The sequence below is a fragment of the Semicossyphus pulcher genome, unplaced genomic scaffold (genome assembly GCF_022749685.1).
Source record: "Semicossyphus pulcher isolate SPU_LCO1_2020_fin unplaced genomic scaffold, fSemPul1.0.p SCAF_4, whole genome shotgun sequence".
Taxonomy (NCBI): Eukaryota; Metazoa; Chordata; class Actinopteri; order Labriformes; family Labridae; genus Semicossyphus; species Semicossyphus pulcher.
Genome location: NW_027211715.1, coordinates 28186959 through 28205664, shown reverse-complemented (window position 1 = coordinate 28205664; position 18706 = coordinate 28186959). Strand labels below are relative to the sequence as shown.

The 18706-nt window shown below is 42.2% G+C and overlaps 1 protein-coding gene across 3 annotated transcripts in view; it reads left to right on the top strand.

Annotated features, from left to right (window-relative positions):
- LOC138607462 (discs large homolog 1-like protein) overlaps positions 1 to 18706 on the top strand; it is a 126686-nt gene that overhangs the window by 47133 nt on the left and 60847 nt on the right. Inside the window, exon 1 of one of the 3 annotated variants that reach the window (XM_069680076.1) lies at positions 3607 to 4903. The exons of the other annotated variants lie outside the window; for them this stretch is intronic. Coding sequence (XP_069536177.1) covers positions 4634 to 4903 — 270 coding nt within the window. The 5' untranslated portion in view covers positions 3607 to 4633. Of the gene's footprint in view, positions 1 to 3606; positions 4904 to 18706 lie in introns of those variants that run through there. 3 annotated transcript variants of the gene reach the window in all.

Sequence of the window (18706 nt, the reverse complement as noted above, 5' to 3'; positions counted from 1 at the left end):
AGTGCTTCTAGCTGCTGCAGCGTCCCTTTATAGAACGCGAATCTGATATTTATTATTGCTTTATTGAAAGGCATGTAAAAGTTAAAGTAGAGCTAATACAGAGTGACAGGATACAAGTACAAGTTTTGTCTCGGTTTGTCTTTGCCCACTGAAAAGTGATTTTTACCACATGTGTAGCTACTTCTATGGATTTAAGTGCTTCCACACTAATTAATTCTTCTTATATATGCACTGTTACTTTAAAATCTGTAAGTCTCAGGTCTATATTATGGCATAAGTGCATTGTTACTGGGTTAATGTGCCAGCAGGTTCAGACTGTCCAGCACTGGGACAAAAGGTTGCGGGTCAGGAGAGGGAGCAAATCATTTGTTTAAAAGAAGTCATCACTGCATTTGTATGCTAGGCTATCTATAACTAGCCCGGCCTACCTGTAGAGGATGTGAGGGCAAAGTTGGCTCTCTCAGCAGTCGGACATTAAACATGCATGATGTGTGCTTTTATTTAATTGGTCGTAAAATATTAATAGAGCTGGCATTCACCGGCTGACATTTGACTGGAGAGACACAGAGACACAGAGGAGGAAAAGTGAAAGAGAGGCTTGTGATGGCAGGGCTGGTTGTGATGCGGCCTGTGTGGCAGTGGATTGTTGCTGTGTCAGCAGACATGTCTGTGTATTGTCCTAGTTGTTATGGTGGCTAGCTGCAGACACACCGACTGTAGAGGATGACTGGCAGATGCTAATGATATGGTTCCAGTTGTAATTCATGCTAGCTACGATGAATGCTTCTTGCTGTGCGTCCACACTGCAGGCAGCATGATTGATGTTTGCCTTGCTCCTTCCTAACTGATTGTGGGCGTTGCAAGAAGCTCAGATTGCGTTTGTGTTGTGCTCTGAAACCATGTAGTTTACAGACAGCAAAAAGGTGTTGTTTGAGAAAGAGATTGTTAAGCAGGAGGCATTAAGCACACATCCTACCATAAACAACTACATGCATGCTTTTTCACAACGCTAACAGCTAAAGGATAGTCAGGGATGGCAGTTAGTGAAATATGTTACATATAAAACATTAAGGCAACTATTGGATGGACTGCAATCAAAATTTCTAAGAGCTTAAGTTAGCTAACCTTTAAGCTAGTTCCATCATCAGGTCAATTTCAATGTTTCCAATACTTTGGTTACTGACCAAATACCTGCTAAACTAATGACATCCCCAACTGTGTCAGCTTTACTTCGTGCTCAGTCAATCAATCAATCAATCAATCAATCAATCAATCAATCAATCAATCAAATACTTAGTATATTGCCAAGTAGGTTACACATAATTTGTTCTGGTGTTTTGGTGCAGAACAATTATAACAGTAGTAGAATAAAAAGAAGTAAAATATTTTTTTGCCTAGCGCCAAATCATAACCAAAGTTACTTCAAAACGCTTCACAAAAACCGCATGTCTAGTCCGTACTCTTTTTTAAATATTATTTAGAGAGACACAACATGAATCCATGAGCAGTACTTAGCAGTGCTAATTAGCAAATGTTAACATACTAGCACCTTAAACTAAGTCAGTAAACATGTTACGCATACTTCTAAACATCACCATGTTAGCATCCCTGTTGGGAGCATGTTAGCTTGCTGATGTTAGCACAGCCTCACAGAGCATCTACACAGGCTTTAGCTACTTAGTCATGTTTTATTTCACATATGTGTACTATTTTTGGTGCCAACCTACTGCCACTTGATCTTAGCGTGGTATAAATGTCACAATAAGTAAAAATGTATTTAATTGAATGGCAATTAAATCCCGGCTAGACATGGCTAATGGGAATTCCTTGGCTGTCACATAACCAAAGCTTTTCATGTCGCTGAGTGCCTGTTTGTGGACTCGACATACGAAACTGTAATTTATTAGCAAATTTGTGAATTAGGACTGTTAATATCTGTAGAAGGGGTGGGAATCGCAGGATAACTCATGATGCGATACGTTGCTGGCCTACAATATTGATAATATCAGGATACAGCGAATCTGCTAGACAATCATACATGATACATCACAATATCTGATTAAGTTCGCCACCGTGAGGAGTCATAAAGTAGTGATGCAGTGAGTTAGATGGCAGGGAAATCTTTAGAGTGGCATGTATTTGTAAATTAAAATATTTGGCGCCAGTCTTTCGATGATTGTATTGCTCTAGTCAGGACGACAATATATTGCCGTATCGATATTTTGCCGCACCCCTATCTGTTGCCCAAGTACTCCTTCAGCTCGGCCTGTCGGTCTGTTGCTATTTTATATTCAGCTTGTTCCGTGGTAATCTAAGAAACCGCCTGCAAAAGGGATTCAGGCCAGGTTTAGAGGGACACTGCTCTTAATATCACTCTCTCCCTCTCCCTGTCACACATGAGGCATACTACATGATAAGTACATTCAAAAAAGGATTCGGTGACATCTTTTCAGATCTTGAGACACAACACATTAGTCAGCTAGTGCCAGGTGTATTTCAGGGCTCGGAAAGCTGTTGCCATAGATACAGTTCCCAAGGAAACGCCGGAAGAAGCTGTGACAGGGGTCCTGCTCCACCTGTGGCTAATCCTCAGAGAGGCTAAGATAGCTGTGTAGGCTAAGCGTACGCCTCAGAGGCTGGGGGAGACTGCTGGGAAAGATCAGTTTGGCTTCAGGTAGTGGGCTAATAAATGCAGCTAAGGCAGGATACCTGGTATGAGCTAGCTACAAGCTCGGCTGGCTAATCCAGTGCATGCTAAACCCTCCAGGCCTTTACACCATGCTTGAGGGATGCTGCGAGGACACTTGCTAGCCTATTTGTCTACTATCTCCTCGCCTCTCCTCCTCTCCCGTCTTCTCTTTCTCTTTCATCTCAGTCGGTGCCCGGCAACAGCCTGTTGTTTTCCATTCTGGAGTCCTACTCTCAGTGTGTATGTCTGCTTACGTGTGAGTGTGTGTGTTTTGTGTGCGTGTGAGCATGAGAGAGATTGTGTGGGAGCGCTTGGTGCTGCAGTGTCTGGAAACAGCCTCCAGAGAAGATCTCTCTTCTGCACACACACACATACACATAAACACACATGAATGTACACATACATAAACAACAAATCTGCCAGCTGATTCATTGCATGTACTTAAACACACTCACACACACACGCACACACATATAGTAGAAGCAAACCTGTTGGTACCGTGCTTTAGAGTGTATTGTTGTTACTGGGCGAAACTGGGTGAACATCTTTCTCTTATTTCACTCTTGCCTCTCTCTTTGTCTCTCCCACACACACACTTAAGCACACCTACACTCACACACACACACACACACACACAATCATCTTGTATCTGTCTAGCCACCGCTAGCGTTCCATTTCTTCTTCTGTGGCAGTCATCTGTTTTCCCCCCGTCTCCTACGTAACCTGCAACAGGCATCATTTTAAATGTCTGTGGGTGTGTATGCATGTTTTAGGATGTGTGTGTGTGTGTTTGTAGTGTGTGTGTGGGGGGGTCTCTGTGATGTCATTGGCTGTCTGGAATGTAGGGGGCGTGGCTTGCACCAGTAATGATATCTGACAGTTACAGAGAGAGGGAGAGGCGTCGGGTTGCAGCTCCATTAAAAGACTGGAGAAGACAATTTGCTGAAAGACAAAAACAGAGAGAGGGAGAGAGGAGGTGGGTGTGGGTGGGGTGGGTCGAAAAAAAGAGAGGGAGTGAAAGAGAGACTGAATAATGCACTGTACTGAGCGAGAGAGACGAGAGGAGAGAGGGAGACTTGGAGCGACATCACAGATGTAGGAGGGAGGGGAGAAACAGAAGAGTTGCAGAATGATTCTTCCAACCATCCACCTACTTCAGATGCTCTCCTCCTCCTCCTCGCCTGCATCCTTCCACCTCCCTCCTTCCATCCATCTCTCCCTCCCTTCTTCCTTCCATATTTAATGGGAGCGCGCACAGTGACAGAGGGGAGATTGACTGGTCATCTTCTCGGACTGGAGGGAGGGAGGAAGAGGTGGGGTGGAGAGAGGAAGAAGAGAGAAAGAGTGAACTCCCTGAAATAATCAATCCTCATATCCTGTCGTTCGCTCGGCCCACGCTCCCGCTCACTCTCTCTGAGGAGAGGAAAGAGAGGAGTTGCAGAGAGGAGGTTTTGGACTACGAGAGATGTGGATGTTGGACATTTCTCCCGGCTAGAGAAGATGGGATGATGGAAAAATGGATGGACAACAAAGACACACGGGCGGATGGATTAATGAGTGGATGGACGTTCAGCGACCCTGACAGACCGACTGATGTTCCAACTCTGAGAGGACTCTGTCTACCTGCCCTGCACTTTTTACCTCCTCCTCCAACTCCTCCTCCAGCTCCTCCTCCTCGTCTCTCCATCTGCCAGCTGCTCTCTCCTCACTCCTGAGGGAGCTGAAGAGAAAAGAAAGAGATAATAGTAAGAGAAGAGGACATCAAAATAGCAAAAAATAGCTAAATTCTTCAGCAGGAGGAGAGGAAGTGCTGGACTGTGTTTCTGACAGCAACACTTTGAGAGAGAGAGAGGAGCGACGGAGGAGAGAAACTAGAGATGAAGCAGCGGAGAAGCGCTACAACATGAACTCGTCTGTCTAAAGGAAGAGCCCACAGCCGAGACCATGAACTATATTTTCGGCAACAACACCCTGTACCCCCGCAGCGCCCGGGTAGGCGGGGCGTCCGGGGGTCAAGGGGCGGGGCTAGGAGTCAAACAGAAGCTGGGACCCAAGCGCGGCTCCTCGGAGGAGCTGGCGCCTCCCCACACCTCCTCCCCCTCCACCTCCTCTCCCGCCTCCTCTGTCCCCTCCTCCTCCTCCTCTCGCTGGCAGCAGCTCCTTACGTTCTTCTCCAGGAGGAGTGCCTTCACTGACTGTATCACTGCTGGCCAGGTAACACACACGTCACGGGTTTGTGTGTGTGTGTAGGGAGTGCTTTATGCTTGAGGGGTGGTAGGGTGGGAGGCTTGTAACTTAACCTGGGTTTTTGTTGTGTGTGTGTGTGTGTGTGTCTGTGTGTGTGTGTGTACATGGGGTGGTCATTACATTAGCAAACATTCTCTAGTTTCAGTTTCTTGGCCAAAACAGGGAAACAGGGAGGCACTGAGGGGCAGCAGGCAGGTTTTATATTGAAGTTGAAGCAGCTCTCTGTTTGTGGTGGAGATTTTTGATAACGTTGTCATGGAAATGAGCCCTGGCATAGTGTATGAGACCCAGAGAGCCGGTGTGTTGCCATGGCAAAGCCATCATTTAGCTGATGATTGCATTTTGCACCGTGCCAGTCCAGTAGCACTAGAAGTCCACATGTAAAGCACATTATAACCGTGGAGGTGGAAGGTGTGTGGCTGACCTGATAGGAGAGGAGTCACATTTGTTATATTCCTGCACAATCCACCATAGGAGCTTTGAATAGATTTGATTATGCTTTAAAAATAGTTACAAGCATAGTTTTTTAATTGTTGAATTTATAGAGCAGTGTTTAAGTGCGACATAGCTACAGAGGCTGTAGATGATGTAGCTACGGCATGGCTGATGCACCTCCTACATACAGCAAGTTTGGGCTGCTCCTGCGATTTTCTTTTGGAAAATTTATAGTGAAGAAAATATTAAAGGGTTAGTTTGGTTAAAAAAAGTAGTGCCAAAAGAAAGGCTGTCTAAAGGTAAGAGGAACCAGTGAAATATTCTAAATATAGAGTTTACTTCAGCTTGTATCGGTGGAGTTTTTCTGCCAAATTCTAATATAGTATAAATCCAGCCTGTCCATTACATCACCATTATAATCACCTTTCACATGCTGACAAAAATGCTAATGTATATAATGGCACTAAACCCAATGCTGTAATTGTGATCCATCAAGCTGTATCCCAATCAGAATGTGCTTGTGGCCTACCTGAGTTGTCAATCCACCCTTTATCTATACCGCTTATCTTGTTCAGGGTCGCGTGGGGGCTGGAGCCTAACCCAGCTGCCATTGGGCGAGAGGCAGGGTACACCCTGGACTGATCGGCAGTCAATCCTGGGTAGTTACGTAAAGGTCAAATATTCATATAGATTCTCTGTTGGATGTAGGATGAATAATATAGTCAATATGATATTCCTGACAGATCCATAAATAACTTTGCCCTCTATGTTAACCAACCTGCGTCATCACACGAGCAAAGCGATCTTGTAAACCTCTGAAGGGCCCAGTAGGGCAGGAGTGCTACTTGCAGATAAAGATCTTTCATGATGACCTCTTTTAACAGATGCTGAAGTCTGTGTGTGTTTGCAGAAAACTAATTGTAACTTGCAAGACCCCTACCTCAGCACTGTTCTTATTTTTTAATCCAAATCACCTTTTTCAATGAGAAAAGTTCTGCTTAATTTGTGCACAGACACATAAATCTCTTTCATGTTGGTTTGTTTCATCTACAAGTTCAGCCTATTTTTCTTAATGTGCATTTGAAATGCGCACCATCTGGCCTTGGAAGATGTTTACTGTCTGGATATTAATTTGAGACGCTTATATTTAGGATGCCATGCCTGGCAGTCTGCAGTCTTTAGGAGAAGCTGGCCTTAAATCTCCGTCAGCCCGAACCTGCTGCTGTGAGCTCATGTCATTGGCCATTATAGAGTCCCACCCCGGCTCCATCTGCTGATACTGGATTCCAGAAGTCGGAGTCAACAAAAGTGCAGGAATAATTAGGTGTTTGGATTGATGTGCTTCTGAGGTTACTCTTGTGATTGCATTCAAACCTGTTGGCTGACATGTAGAGCACACCCTGAGACTAAATAAGATCCTGCACTTTATGAACAGACTTTTTTGTACATGCAGATATGTTGTATATCATACATTTTATTAATCTGTATTTCTTGATCATACATTACTCAACTTTCTATCCAAATCTAGTCTAAGAAGATGAGCAAAATAATCCAGGTTTCCATGCATTGGTGGTTTGGCAATTCTCCAGTAGTGTACGGTTAAATCCCTGCAGGGAAGGGGACGCAAAGAGATGACATACTTAAAAGAAACAAAGACGATGTGGAAGATAGATGAACATACTGCATTTATGTTCATGTTTTGATTTGAGCAGTGTCAGGCTCTCCTTGTTGATCCGAACAAATTGTGGCTCGCAGTTTTCTTTTGAAGCTGAAGCTTCAGTCTGAATCGCCCTCTGCATCAGGAGTTATTAGCTGAACCTGTCACACTTTGTTACATTGATTTATTAACGTAGCCAAATGATAAAAACATTATTTGAAATGTAAATAAAAAGACAGGTTAAATTCTTTTCAAACTGCTTATGACAAATGAAGCAATGCCTCGATTGGAACCAAACCTGCATTATTGATCTCAAACTCCTGAGTGGACGGGGGACCACTCACGCTGTCCAGCCCTGCAGCACTTATACAGCTGTCTGCAGATTTACAGCCCGGCCCATGGAAAAGTTAACCCGCCCCCCCCTCAGAGTAATCATATTGGCGAGAGTTTTCCCAAGGTGTTGCCATTTTCCTGTCTAAGGCACTTACTGCATGAGTGATAGGCCATTATACTAAGCAAACACACACACAGATTTGGTGCTGCCCAAAGGGAGAGACACATTTTAAACTGTTTGATTAAAGTGGTTTGGATCTGCTGATTTGGTTGCTTAGGTCAGATAAAATATGGACCATTTCAAACTGTGAGCGTGTGTGTGTGAGTGTGTGTGTTTAGTTTGAGATTGTCTGCACCAGAAATATGATTGCATCGGTTGTCTGTGGACCATCTTTCTATGAAGTTTAACAGTAAGGCAGCGACCACTAGTGGCCATTGTTATTATGACTGGAGAAGGGACGGAGGTCAGTGACGTAGTTTAGAGCCATAAAGTCCCTTTGGTGTGTCAGTGGGGGGCATTGGATGGGTCAAACAAACACACAGCTTCAACCCAGAAGACCAGAAATTTAGTCCGATGTGAAACCGAGAGCCAATATTGACTTCTTTTAGGTTGAGTACCCAAAGACACTTCCATATAATACAACCCTGCTATATAATTTACCTATATGTTAAAAACTTACTTATATACCAAAATCATCTCCATGGCTGGGCCTGTCTGCCTTAAACTGCAGTGTACCAAGGACAGGCTGAAGAACACGTTTTCAGATTGGCAGGTTTGAGACGTCACAAACCTAAGGAGCCAATCCTGTCAATGGACGGGGTGACGCTATGCATATCATTATGTGTAACCTATGGCAACCATTTCGGCGATGCGCGAGCCAGCTGTAACCGTCCTCGTAATTTATACAAACTTACTACTGACTACTAACGTTAGCGTTACTACTACTAATTACTACATTTCATGCTAGCTAAGTTTCAACAAGTTGCCGCTAAACGATGGCAGAGACGTGGTTTGTTTTTGGCTGTAATTTTATGAAAGGAGAAATGTAGCACATAATGGTCGGGGACTATGCAGATTCAGGATTGTTTAATGAGGGAGAAGGAGGAGAAGCCTTGGGAGGATTTTTACAAAGTAATTAAACTTATTTTGCAGAAAAAACACATCAGACACAATTTATTATCTCAAGCAGAGCATTTTATATGTCTTAAAACATGACTGTAGTTGGTCCTTTAAAGGTAGAACTAAACACACACACAAAACATTCATTAGATTAATGTATATTCAGTCCCTTTGGCAGAAGCTCTTTAGAGTAAAACAATGCAAGCTTTAGAGGTCTGGAATATGTCCGACCATAGACATGCTACTTTATCTCCCAGGAAAGCATTTTAAGGCAAAATCTCCTCCTTTTCTGTCAATAACTGTATTGATGCCTCGAGCACTCTGTCTGCCTCAGTGGCTCCAGTGTTGACTTTCGGTTGTCTTCAGTTTGATTTTCTCCCGTTAGAGACCAGAAAGATTACCTTAAGTGATTTCCTACCTTCTCCCTGCTGAGTTAGACGCAGACTGGATGTTGCCTCAGGATCTTGCCGCTGCTTCGCAAAGTGTCATATTTTATTTATGGGTTTAATATCTCATACTGTACGCTATCTTCACCTGCAACAAGCCCAATACGTATAGATATCCCAGCTCTCTCCCACTGTTTTTGTTGTGGACACAAACAGTGCTCCGCTCTCCCTCCCCCACCCCGGAGCCCCCAGCCCGTCTCTGTATAATTGATGAGTGGTACAGCGGAGGTATGAAAGTCATTCTGGTCCTTTAGAAAGAGCTCTAAAAGCCTTAAAGAGGTGTTTAGTGGTCACAGGAAATGGAGGTATAGAGAGGGGCAGGGAGAGAGGATAAGACACTGAGGGAGAGAATTAGTGATTGATTAGGACTGAGAGAAATCTGATATCTCCCTATTAGCTCAAAGTTAGAAACGTGAATATATCATGCACATTATATGGGATATTAATATAACCGTTGACAGACTAACAGACTCATATGTAACTTGATTATGTTTACTTAAATGGTAATAATCAATCCAGCTGTAAGTTAGTGAGACTTGTGGGATTCCTGCTGTGTTGTGTTTCCAAGCATCGCGGCAGTTGCGAGAAGTGTTGCAAATAAAACATTTTGGTTTATCACAGGTGAAAAGTGTAAAACAGTGAGTAAGAAATCTGCAGTTTTTGCTCGAACGAGGTATGGAAATGTCATTTATATACATTGGGTCATTTTAAAATGGAAAATGTGTGGGAGCGTCTGCAAAGTGCGCCTGTGCAATGTAGAGTTCAACACTACACACGCGCCGCTCATGTATAGAGTGGCTCATTATCCTTCTGCTGCCCAAGGAAACTTTTCACTCCCCCAGTGCCTCATGGGATACCGCTGTGCATGTGCAGGCTTCTCTGGTTTTCTCTGTCGTTGGTCTCTAGATCTGTTGTTCATGTGGTGTGATTGGCAGTGTAGGTCAAATTAGGGTGAAGTGCTGTTGAGTAGTTTGACACTGCACAAAAGAACACCTGTGTTTTCAATTTATGTGTTTTGGTGGCGGTGCTCTCTGGGAAAGCATAAATCTGAATAAATTATGACTGCAAAAATAATCATACTGTATGGTGGAAGTGGTTTTTGCGACTCTAATATCCTAATCACTGAAGCTACATTTTAAGATAAATGTAAAACTTATGACAAAATAGCATTATAATGGAGAACTGTAGTGCCGCTAAGGTGCACTGTCCTACAATTATTGTTCTCTGGATGCAAGAATGTTTTTGGGGTTTTGGGGAGTTTTTTTATACAGAACCCAACATTTTTTTTTCCAAATAAATAAACATTTTATTCAAATATTTTTTTTGGGGGGGGGGCATTTTTGCCTTTATGGATGGGACAGCTGCAGACAGACAGGAAATATCAGGAGAAGAGAGTGGGGGATGACATGCAGCAAAGGGCCGAGGGTAGGAGTCGAACCTGCAGCTGCTGCGTCGAGGACTGCAGCCTCTGTATATGGGGCGCCTGCTCTACACACGAGGCTGAACCAGCAACACACATTTTGATGCATGATCATTCCTAATACTCACGAATCATATTTCAATCGTAATATCTGTCTAAAAATCTTAATTTTCATTCTTTTAAATATTTTTCCCATATCCTGCAGCCCTAAAAGAAGTCAAAATCAGTCAAAACAATTTGACTTGAAAGGGGTTTTTTTTCATCATACTATATTCAGTCTTTGAGAACTGCTGTTACCAGGAACACGGTCATGTATTCAGTATCAATGATCTCAATGTTTTTAAATCCAGACTTTGTTTTGATGCAATTTTTCATGTGACCTAAAGTTCTACTTTTAGATACTTTCTACAAGTATGTAGGAACCAGATTTCAAGACCAATCAGAACAAATGTTGTTGCATTTTTATATAAATATAGTCTTTGGGCACAAATGGTTCACAGTTTCTGCCACACTCTATGGATCATCTGTTGCTGAGTGGGCAGTGTGTAATAAACCAAAGTTACAGTTGTATTCTTGGGAAAGTTCACACCATAACTGCGAATAATCACCTCCCGCAGCCTAAGAAACTATACATCATCGCTACAGTGGGTCAGTGGAAGGGAGGGAGCATTTGCAGAGGCCATATGTTCATTTTACAAAAGCATTTCACAATTTCTAGGTATTATTACTTTCTTGTTATCTTTTTCTGTATAAAAACCACAGAACCACACTGAATATGTGCTTGTTCTTCCTCCTTTAACGTGCTGCGATCATATCATATGGGAATAAATATTACAGCAGCTCAACACAAATAATTGACTTGGCGGCATTAACATGTTCAGACTTGTTCTAAACCTTTGAGACACAAAACTAGTTAGAAATTATCTCAAAAATGTTTGTTTTCTTCGCAATGTGTCAATCATTTTCTAAATTTGACTTAAGGTGATGTCATCAGTGGGAGGGGCTTGTGCAAGTGTTTACAACCTCGACCATCCTCGCCCATGGTAACCAACGAGCTCCTCTAAGTGCGGGCCAATGCTGCGGGCGGCATCAGCTGTTGTCATGGCGATGCTGCTATGCTGATAACCGAGCATGTGTGCGCGTGTGTGAGTCTGAGAGAGGGAGACAGATGAAGTTAAGGAGAAAGAAAAGGACGAGATGAGTGTGTTAAAACTTAATATCTTAATATACTCTCTCACTGTCGCACACACACACACGCGCACACACACACACATTGTATTGAGCTGTTAGTAGTGCATTAGATTTGTGGTGTTTGAGAGTGTGTGAGGTGTTGCATCACCTTCTGTGTGTGGGATGGAGCTTGCATATCGGCTCTCTCCCACACACACACACACACTCACAGACACACACACACACTCACACAGACGTCTCCACACAGACACACTCTCTCTCTCCTGACTCTCCATCAGTCTCCTACTTGCAGCCTGTTCTCTGTCTATGCTGATATAATCAACGCGGATTAGCTGACCACGAGCGATCGCTTAATATGACCACAAACTAATGAGACTGAACGCAACTGAATGACAGCTCCATCTTTATCTGTCCATCCGTAATGGAAACAATTGACGCTACTGATGGCTTGACCTAGACCATACCTAGGTTTAAATGATGATGATAATCTAAGTTAGTACCTTTGTCATGTGCAGGTTTTTGTTACAGGAACTGACACGCTCAATACTGTACAAGACACAGATTTTAATTTTAAGAGATAATGATACACAAGGAAATCAAGCCAACATCGAAGTTTGTCCCATGTAAGTGATGCTATCCCTCCTGACCTGTAATTGTTGTGCCGTCTCGTAGGTCAGCCACCGTGTTTCTTGATTAAAATTAAAGTTTAATGCAGTGTAGTACTCTGGCGTCCGGTGATGCAAATGAACGTCAACTCTGCCAAGGAGGATTGAACCTGTCTGAACCCTGACAATTTATGTTTTAATATAATGTCAGATCTTTAAAATCAATGTAAAACATAAAGTCTCTTGTCACTGAAGTTTTGAGGCTCATTGCAGGGGAGCAGGACTTGTAACTTCACTTCAATGAATTGTGTAATGAATTGCTTAAACTCGAGACTCGAGTTTTTTAAGATCTTTATTTTGGCCTTTTGCCTTTATTGATAGGACAGCTGAAGAGAGACGAGAAAGGAGGGGAGGAGAGAGTGGGGGATGAAGTGCAGCGAATGGTCACAGAACAGGGGTCAAACCTACGATCAGTGCGTTGAGGACTGTTGCGTCTGTATATGGGGCACCTGCTCTACCAACTAAGCTAAATCAGCACTCTTCAAGACTCAGTTTTGACCTGCAGTGTTAAAGATTTCCTTGTTTGCAGCTATGTCACGTAGAACTATTACCAGTGCCATTATAAAACCATTAGTACCAATTACCAAAAACTAGGTTTAGGAGCGGTATCACAGTCAGGACAAATGCAACTAAATATGTTCTCTTACTAAACAGATGGGTTGTTAATAATTCAGTTAACTTGAGGTAATTTCAAAATAAAATAGCAAGTTTTTTTTGGCCCAAGATTCTTGAATGTGTGTGTAGCTCTTATTTTGTCATATATAACAGTTGACCTAATGTCTTTGGGTTGTGGACAATTATTTGTGTAAAAAGGCAGTTTTGTGATGTCATCGTGGGCTTGTACGAGCCATGTTTCATTTTTTTCTGGATTATTTTTGTTCAAACATCTACTCTCGAATAAAATAAGGGAATAATGTTTACTTGCAGCCTTTGTGCCATTATCATTCTTGACATTTCTCTGATGTGTTGATACCTTGTGGGCAACCTATTGTATTAAAGTAATACATTTTGGAACTGGAGGAGGAATTGATGAGCAGCCTCTCTGTTATTAAGTCCTCCAGTGTTGAAAGTTAGTCGGCATAGTTTTTAATACGTTTTCTTGCAGTGGTGTTGCAGCTCCTTGATCTCTGCCTGCGATAAGCAGAAGGCGGCAACTCGAGACACTGGAAACAGAGTTTGTAATTAAGTCATGGAGGAAGAGATCTCCAGGCTGGCAGAAGACACCTAGATGGAGAGAGAAAAAGAGAGCGAGTGGCAAAATAATCTGCACCTGAGAATAAAAACAAATCCTTAAAGAGAATACCATTTCAGCAAAATTACTTTAGCGTATTCTTTGGCTTCACAGCTGCACTGAGGCGCAGACTTATAGAGAACAAGCTAGGGTTTCACCAGAGAGAGCAAAAGACAGAGGCTGAGACACTGACAGATAAGGAAAGAGAGAGTATTGTAGTCGGTAAATGAGCCGCTCAGTTACTGTTGAACCATCTGTCCCGACCTGAGGAAGCGATCATACTCAACAGCCCCACAAGCAGGATCACTTCCTGAGGTCAGTGTGAGAGGAGAAGGTTAATCTGAAATCTGCTCCAGAGAATGTAACAGACTCAGTTTTGCCACCTTTGACCTCGCTACTAAGTCTCAGATCCCCTTACAACACATAATAGCACTTCTTACACTGTTTGCAATACGAGAGAGGGTATTGGATTGCAGTTCAGTTACCATTCAAGCAAACAATCGGCTGTTTGTCTTGAACCTGTGCTTTATATTAACTCCAAATAACTTTGGATGTTTTCAGAACATTAAAAAGTCGATCATCAGTTATCACTACAATTAGGATGCTTTAGAAAGGGCCATAATCATCTGGTGAATAAGCATCTGTTTTTTTCAACATGTACGTAGTTGCAGCTGAATTGATACAGGACCTTCACTGTTATGCTAACAGTAGACCGATGTTATAATGTTTGTAGTTTGAAAGGAAACTGTAAAAGAAGCAAAGGTCTGTCCAAATAACTGAACGTTGATGTTTCTGCCTCGCACGGGGCACCAACAGTCTACAGGTTGGTGGTCCAACCACGTCTGAACTCAGACTTTCTGGCTTATTATGTTATGACACCATATTTTTTGTGTGTTTGCCCAAGTAAAATGAATTGAGTTCATGTGGTCATCAGTTTGCAGGATTCTTGGGTTGTTTGTCATAAAGGCACTAAAAATATCTTTGTTTGCCCACACAGACAGCAAGAACTCTAGTCACACATCCTTTTATAATGTTCTTTTTGAAGACTTGTGCAATAATTTGGACTCTATATTCGAACACATTATGACCTATTCTTGGGGGACAGTGGCATTTGCGAGTCCCCAAGAAACATTAGGGGTCCATGCAGCTGGACAGAGTGCATTTGGCAGCTTCACCAAGAGAGACCCGGACTGATTTATTTGGTGACAGTCCCTGTTAGACGATCAACAAATGAGGAAATGTTGCTGGATTTTTATACTTCATCTTTGGGTCATTCTGACTCTGAGTGGGGATTTAATTAAGCAAACCATTTCACAGAACTGATGACGTGATGCTTGACAGATTCATTTGATGTGTTTCTTAATGTGTTTTTCTGAATGATTCCTCTTAAAGCCCTGTCAAAAGGGAGTTGGGGTAGAATACTAAGCAGAGCTTGACAGGGTGTGGGCACGCTGACTCAGATGTTTCTTGGATACCAATATTTGAGAGAAATGGTTTGAGTCTTTAACTCCCTTGATATGGATATAGTAACGGTACTAGGTACTAGAAACCGTTTGACTAAAACACATACCCTAAGCTCCATTGATGCATGTTTGAGGATTGTCGTTGAAAGCCTTGAGGTTGGCTTTTTAGCTCTCACCATGCTGGTTTTCTGGTGCCAGAGGTGATGCTATTCAGGTGGGACAGAGGATATGCATTTCTGCGCCGCCAAGGTAGCCACGCCCTAAAGTGTAACCTGTTATATCTTTATTTTAATCTCTCTCTTTGCAAATTGAACATCATGTTGTATTGGACAAGACTTGAAACTAGCTATTAAGACAATAAATGCATTAAGAAAGTGGTTATAAAACAAGTGCGATGTAAAGTAATTGTCTCCAATAATCCTTATAGAAAACAGTAGTAGTATAACAATAGAGTATTTATGGTGAAGAAATTGGAGAAAGATATATTTGCAGATTTAATAGAGACCAAAAAAGCACACAGTTCAAGACTTCATTGCAATCCTTTTCTGAAATCTTTAGCTGTGTCATGTTGCTGCCTTTAACGCCAAACCATGACCTCCCACCCCGACAACAAATCCCTGCTCTAATCACAACAGACGCTCCCAATCATTACTGATTTCTTCTGCCTTGTTGTGAGTGGCTGCTGGTGTGATGAATGATAATGAAGATCTCAGGCTGTAAAGTCACATGTCCGATCATCGACTGGATCCATGGAGACCAAAGCTCTGCTGTGCTGAGATGCAGTGTTCATATAGTCTTTACCTTCTGACAATGCCGGCGTGTGTTCCTGCATTATTCAGTCATCCTGTGTCCATTTTTAGTCATGATTCTGTTCAGTTCGTTGTAATAGAGTTGCCAGTGTTGAAACGTTAATAGTCTGCAATACCTGCTGTTGTTTAATTATTATTCTTAAGGATTTGGCAAATATTACATCATATTTGCAGCAATATCCAGCTGTCCTCCAACATCAGTGTACATATAACATCAGTCTGGAACGGATGTTTGCTAATATTAGCTGGAAATGAGTGGGGCACTTTACCATCAGTCAGTCAAAAAAAATGATACTAAGATGAAACAAACTAATCAGCTAACCTTAAAATTGGTCGGATTATGATATTAATCCATGCTGCATGATTCAGTACATCATTTTGGGACATGATTGTGTCTATAAGCTCCCCTTTGTCCCGTGTGTGTGTGTATTTTATCTGTTAGAGTCCTGAAGAAGAGTATGCAGTGCTGCATGAACTTTGTATGAAATCATACATTGTCAATCATTGCTGATAACATCAGGCAGCTGAAACAAACATCTCGGTAATGATGGAGGAGCAGGACGGTAAAAAGAAGCATCATCATAGCCGTCTCCCATTGGTGCTGTGGAGTCTGAGGCCCCCTGCTGGTGCGACTAAATACCACAATCTTGTCTCTATGCAGTCAGTGCACTTGAGGAAAAAAATGTGGTGTCTAATGTTTTTTGCAACACTTTTTTCCAAATCCCCAGAGCCCCTAGCCTACATGTTATTCCCTGCTACATGCTTTTCCCATTGAACACTTGATATTTATTGATTCTACCTGGCATAGGAAGTAAACCGTTCCTGAGTGAAAATGAAAGGGAGTTTAGAGATAATTTCATTGTAGGAAACCATGAAAGGAACAGCAAAGAGGCTGGAAGTGGTCAGACGATAGACAGTTAGAGAAGTGCTTTTGTATTGTCTGACAGGATATGGGTTAATGCAATTATTCATGGTGTTTCATATTGATGTAATTTATCAAGGCACAAAGGCAGCAGCATGAGACAATCTGTGTTGTTTGGTGTGAATGGCACCTAATCACCTTTTATTGTATAAGAAATGGTTTGTTTAAGTCACATATTTCCCCCCCATTTGAGCTGAAACCTTCACTCTGTGTCAGACTGACCTGTGAAGACGAGTGTCTGCTTTTTTCACTTGACTAATTAATATCTATGTCACTCATTACGTGGAGTTTAAAAGATTTGACCCTTGACAAATGAGTTAAATGTTTTTCCTGATTTTCTAAACCTCATCATCAGGTCAGTCTGACCCGGAACACAAAGCGAGAATTCAATTAGGCAAACCATTTCACAGAATTGATGGCGTGATGCTTGACAGATTAATTTGATGTGTTTCTTAATGTGTTTCTTAATAATTCTTCTCAGGGCCGTGTCAAAAGGGAGTGTGGGTGGAAAGCTGAGCTTGATGTGGTGTGGGCACGCTGACTCAGATGTTTGATGAATAACAATATTTAAGGGGAATGTTTCGAGTCTGCGTCTACTTGGTGTGGGTATAATACAACAATGGTACAAGGCACTAGACTGGTTGACGAATCATACTTGTGATTTTCCTGATTTAAACCAAAACTATTCTTAACTAACTAAACTAAAACTCAAACCTTTTAGTTGTTCCAGACCCCTTCATCCCCTATCTGTGCTTCATCTCTTTCCTTCCTCCTCACCACCCACCCCCCTCCCCCACCCTCCAGCGCCGTATAAGTGCAGGCTTCATCTAGCACTGTGATGCTAACAGCCTATTCTCCTTGCTCATCCTCCCCTGACTGAGCGCTTAGCCTGCAGCGCTAGCAGCACTTTACACAGGGAACACTCACAGAAACGCTGTAACAGCCTCTCTCTCCACCACCCTCACCCTCTCTTCATCTCTTTGTGCACTCCACATGGGTGCTGCTTTTTAGTGTGCCTCGTCTGTCTTTCTATCTGCCTTTCTCCATCTCTTATCAGGCTGGTTTGAGGCGAGTTGTGTCATATATTAGCTGACATTATAAAGATGCTTGGACCTGTGTGTATATCTGTCCGGTTCTGTGTACAGACCAGTGGCAGCTCCTGTTCTTTCTTAAATGCCAGCTGAAGGAAGCCAGAAGCTATGATTAAATTAATATCAAAGATAGAAGCCATTCCCTGGTCATCCTGCACATCACTGTAAAACAAATGTCGAGGATTTGAGTCATTTCTGTGCAACTATATATATGCACAAACTCTCTGAAGGCTGCTTACCAATGAAAAGATACTACCTGACTTGATAACAATGTCACAATAATGTGAGTGATCGAATTGTCTCTTTGTATTTCCCCATAGGGTTGAGTATTTTAGTACTAATTTAGTACTAAAATCAGTACAAAAATATGTGTCAATACCAAATAAATCCTAAAATTACGACTATATTTTGGTAATTTTTCTTAAAATTTACTTACATTTTAGCCACATTTATAAAATGATTTTAATGATTTATAAAACGTTTTTTAAAAATACATGAACTCAATTTTAGGAGTTTGTACCTAAGCAAATACAATATATTTCGCACACACTAACACACTAAATAAGGTGGAGCTACCATGCAAGAAGCCCCCCCGTCGGGTTCAGTGTTTTGTTCAAGGACACTTTGACATGCAGCCAGGAGCAGGAGGAGCTGGGGATCAAACTGCCAACCATGTAATCACTTCCCCAAGAAGGGGAGAAAGAGCTAAAACAACACCTATCGAATCATAGTAAAGAGATCACGTTATTATGCAGACTTTCGATACTTCAAAGTTTGGTTGGTCCTCAAAAAGTATTGCGTTTCCATGGCAAACAGCAGTACATGTCTTGACCAAGAGAAGAAGAGACGTTTGCATTGTTTACTGTCAGGTCAATGTTTACTGCATCATAGCTCTGCTGCTGAATAAACCTGACTGAACTGATTTTGTATTCCACATCATCATCACGAGACCTACGCCCCACCTGGAGTCTCGGACTGTGTTAGTGT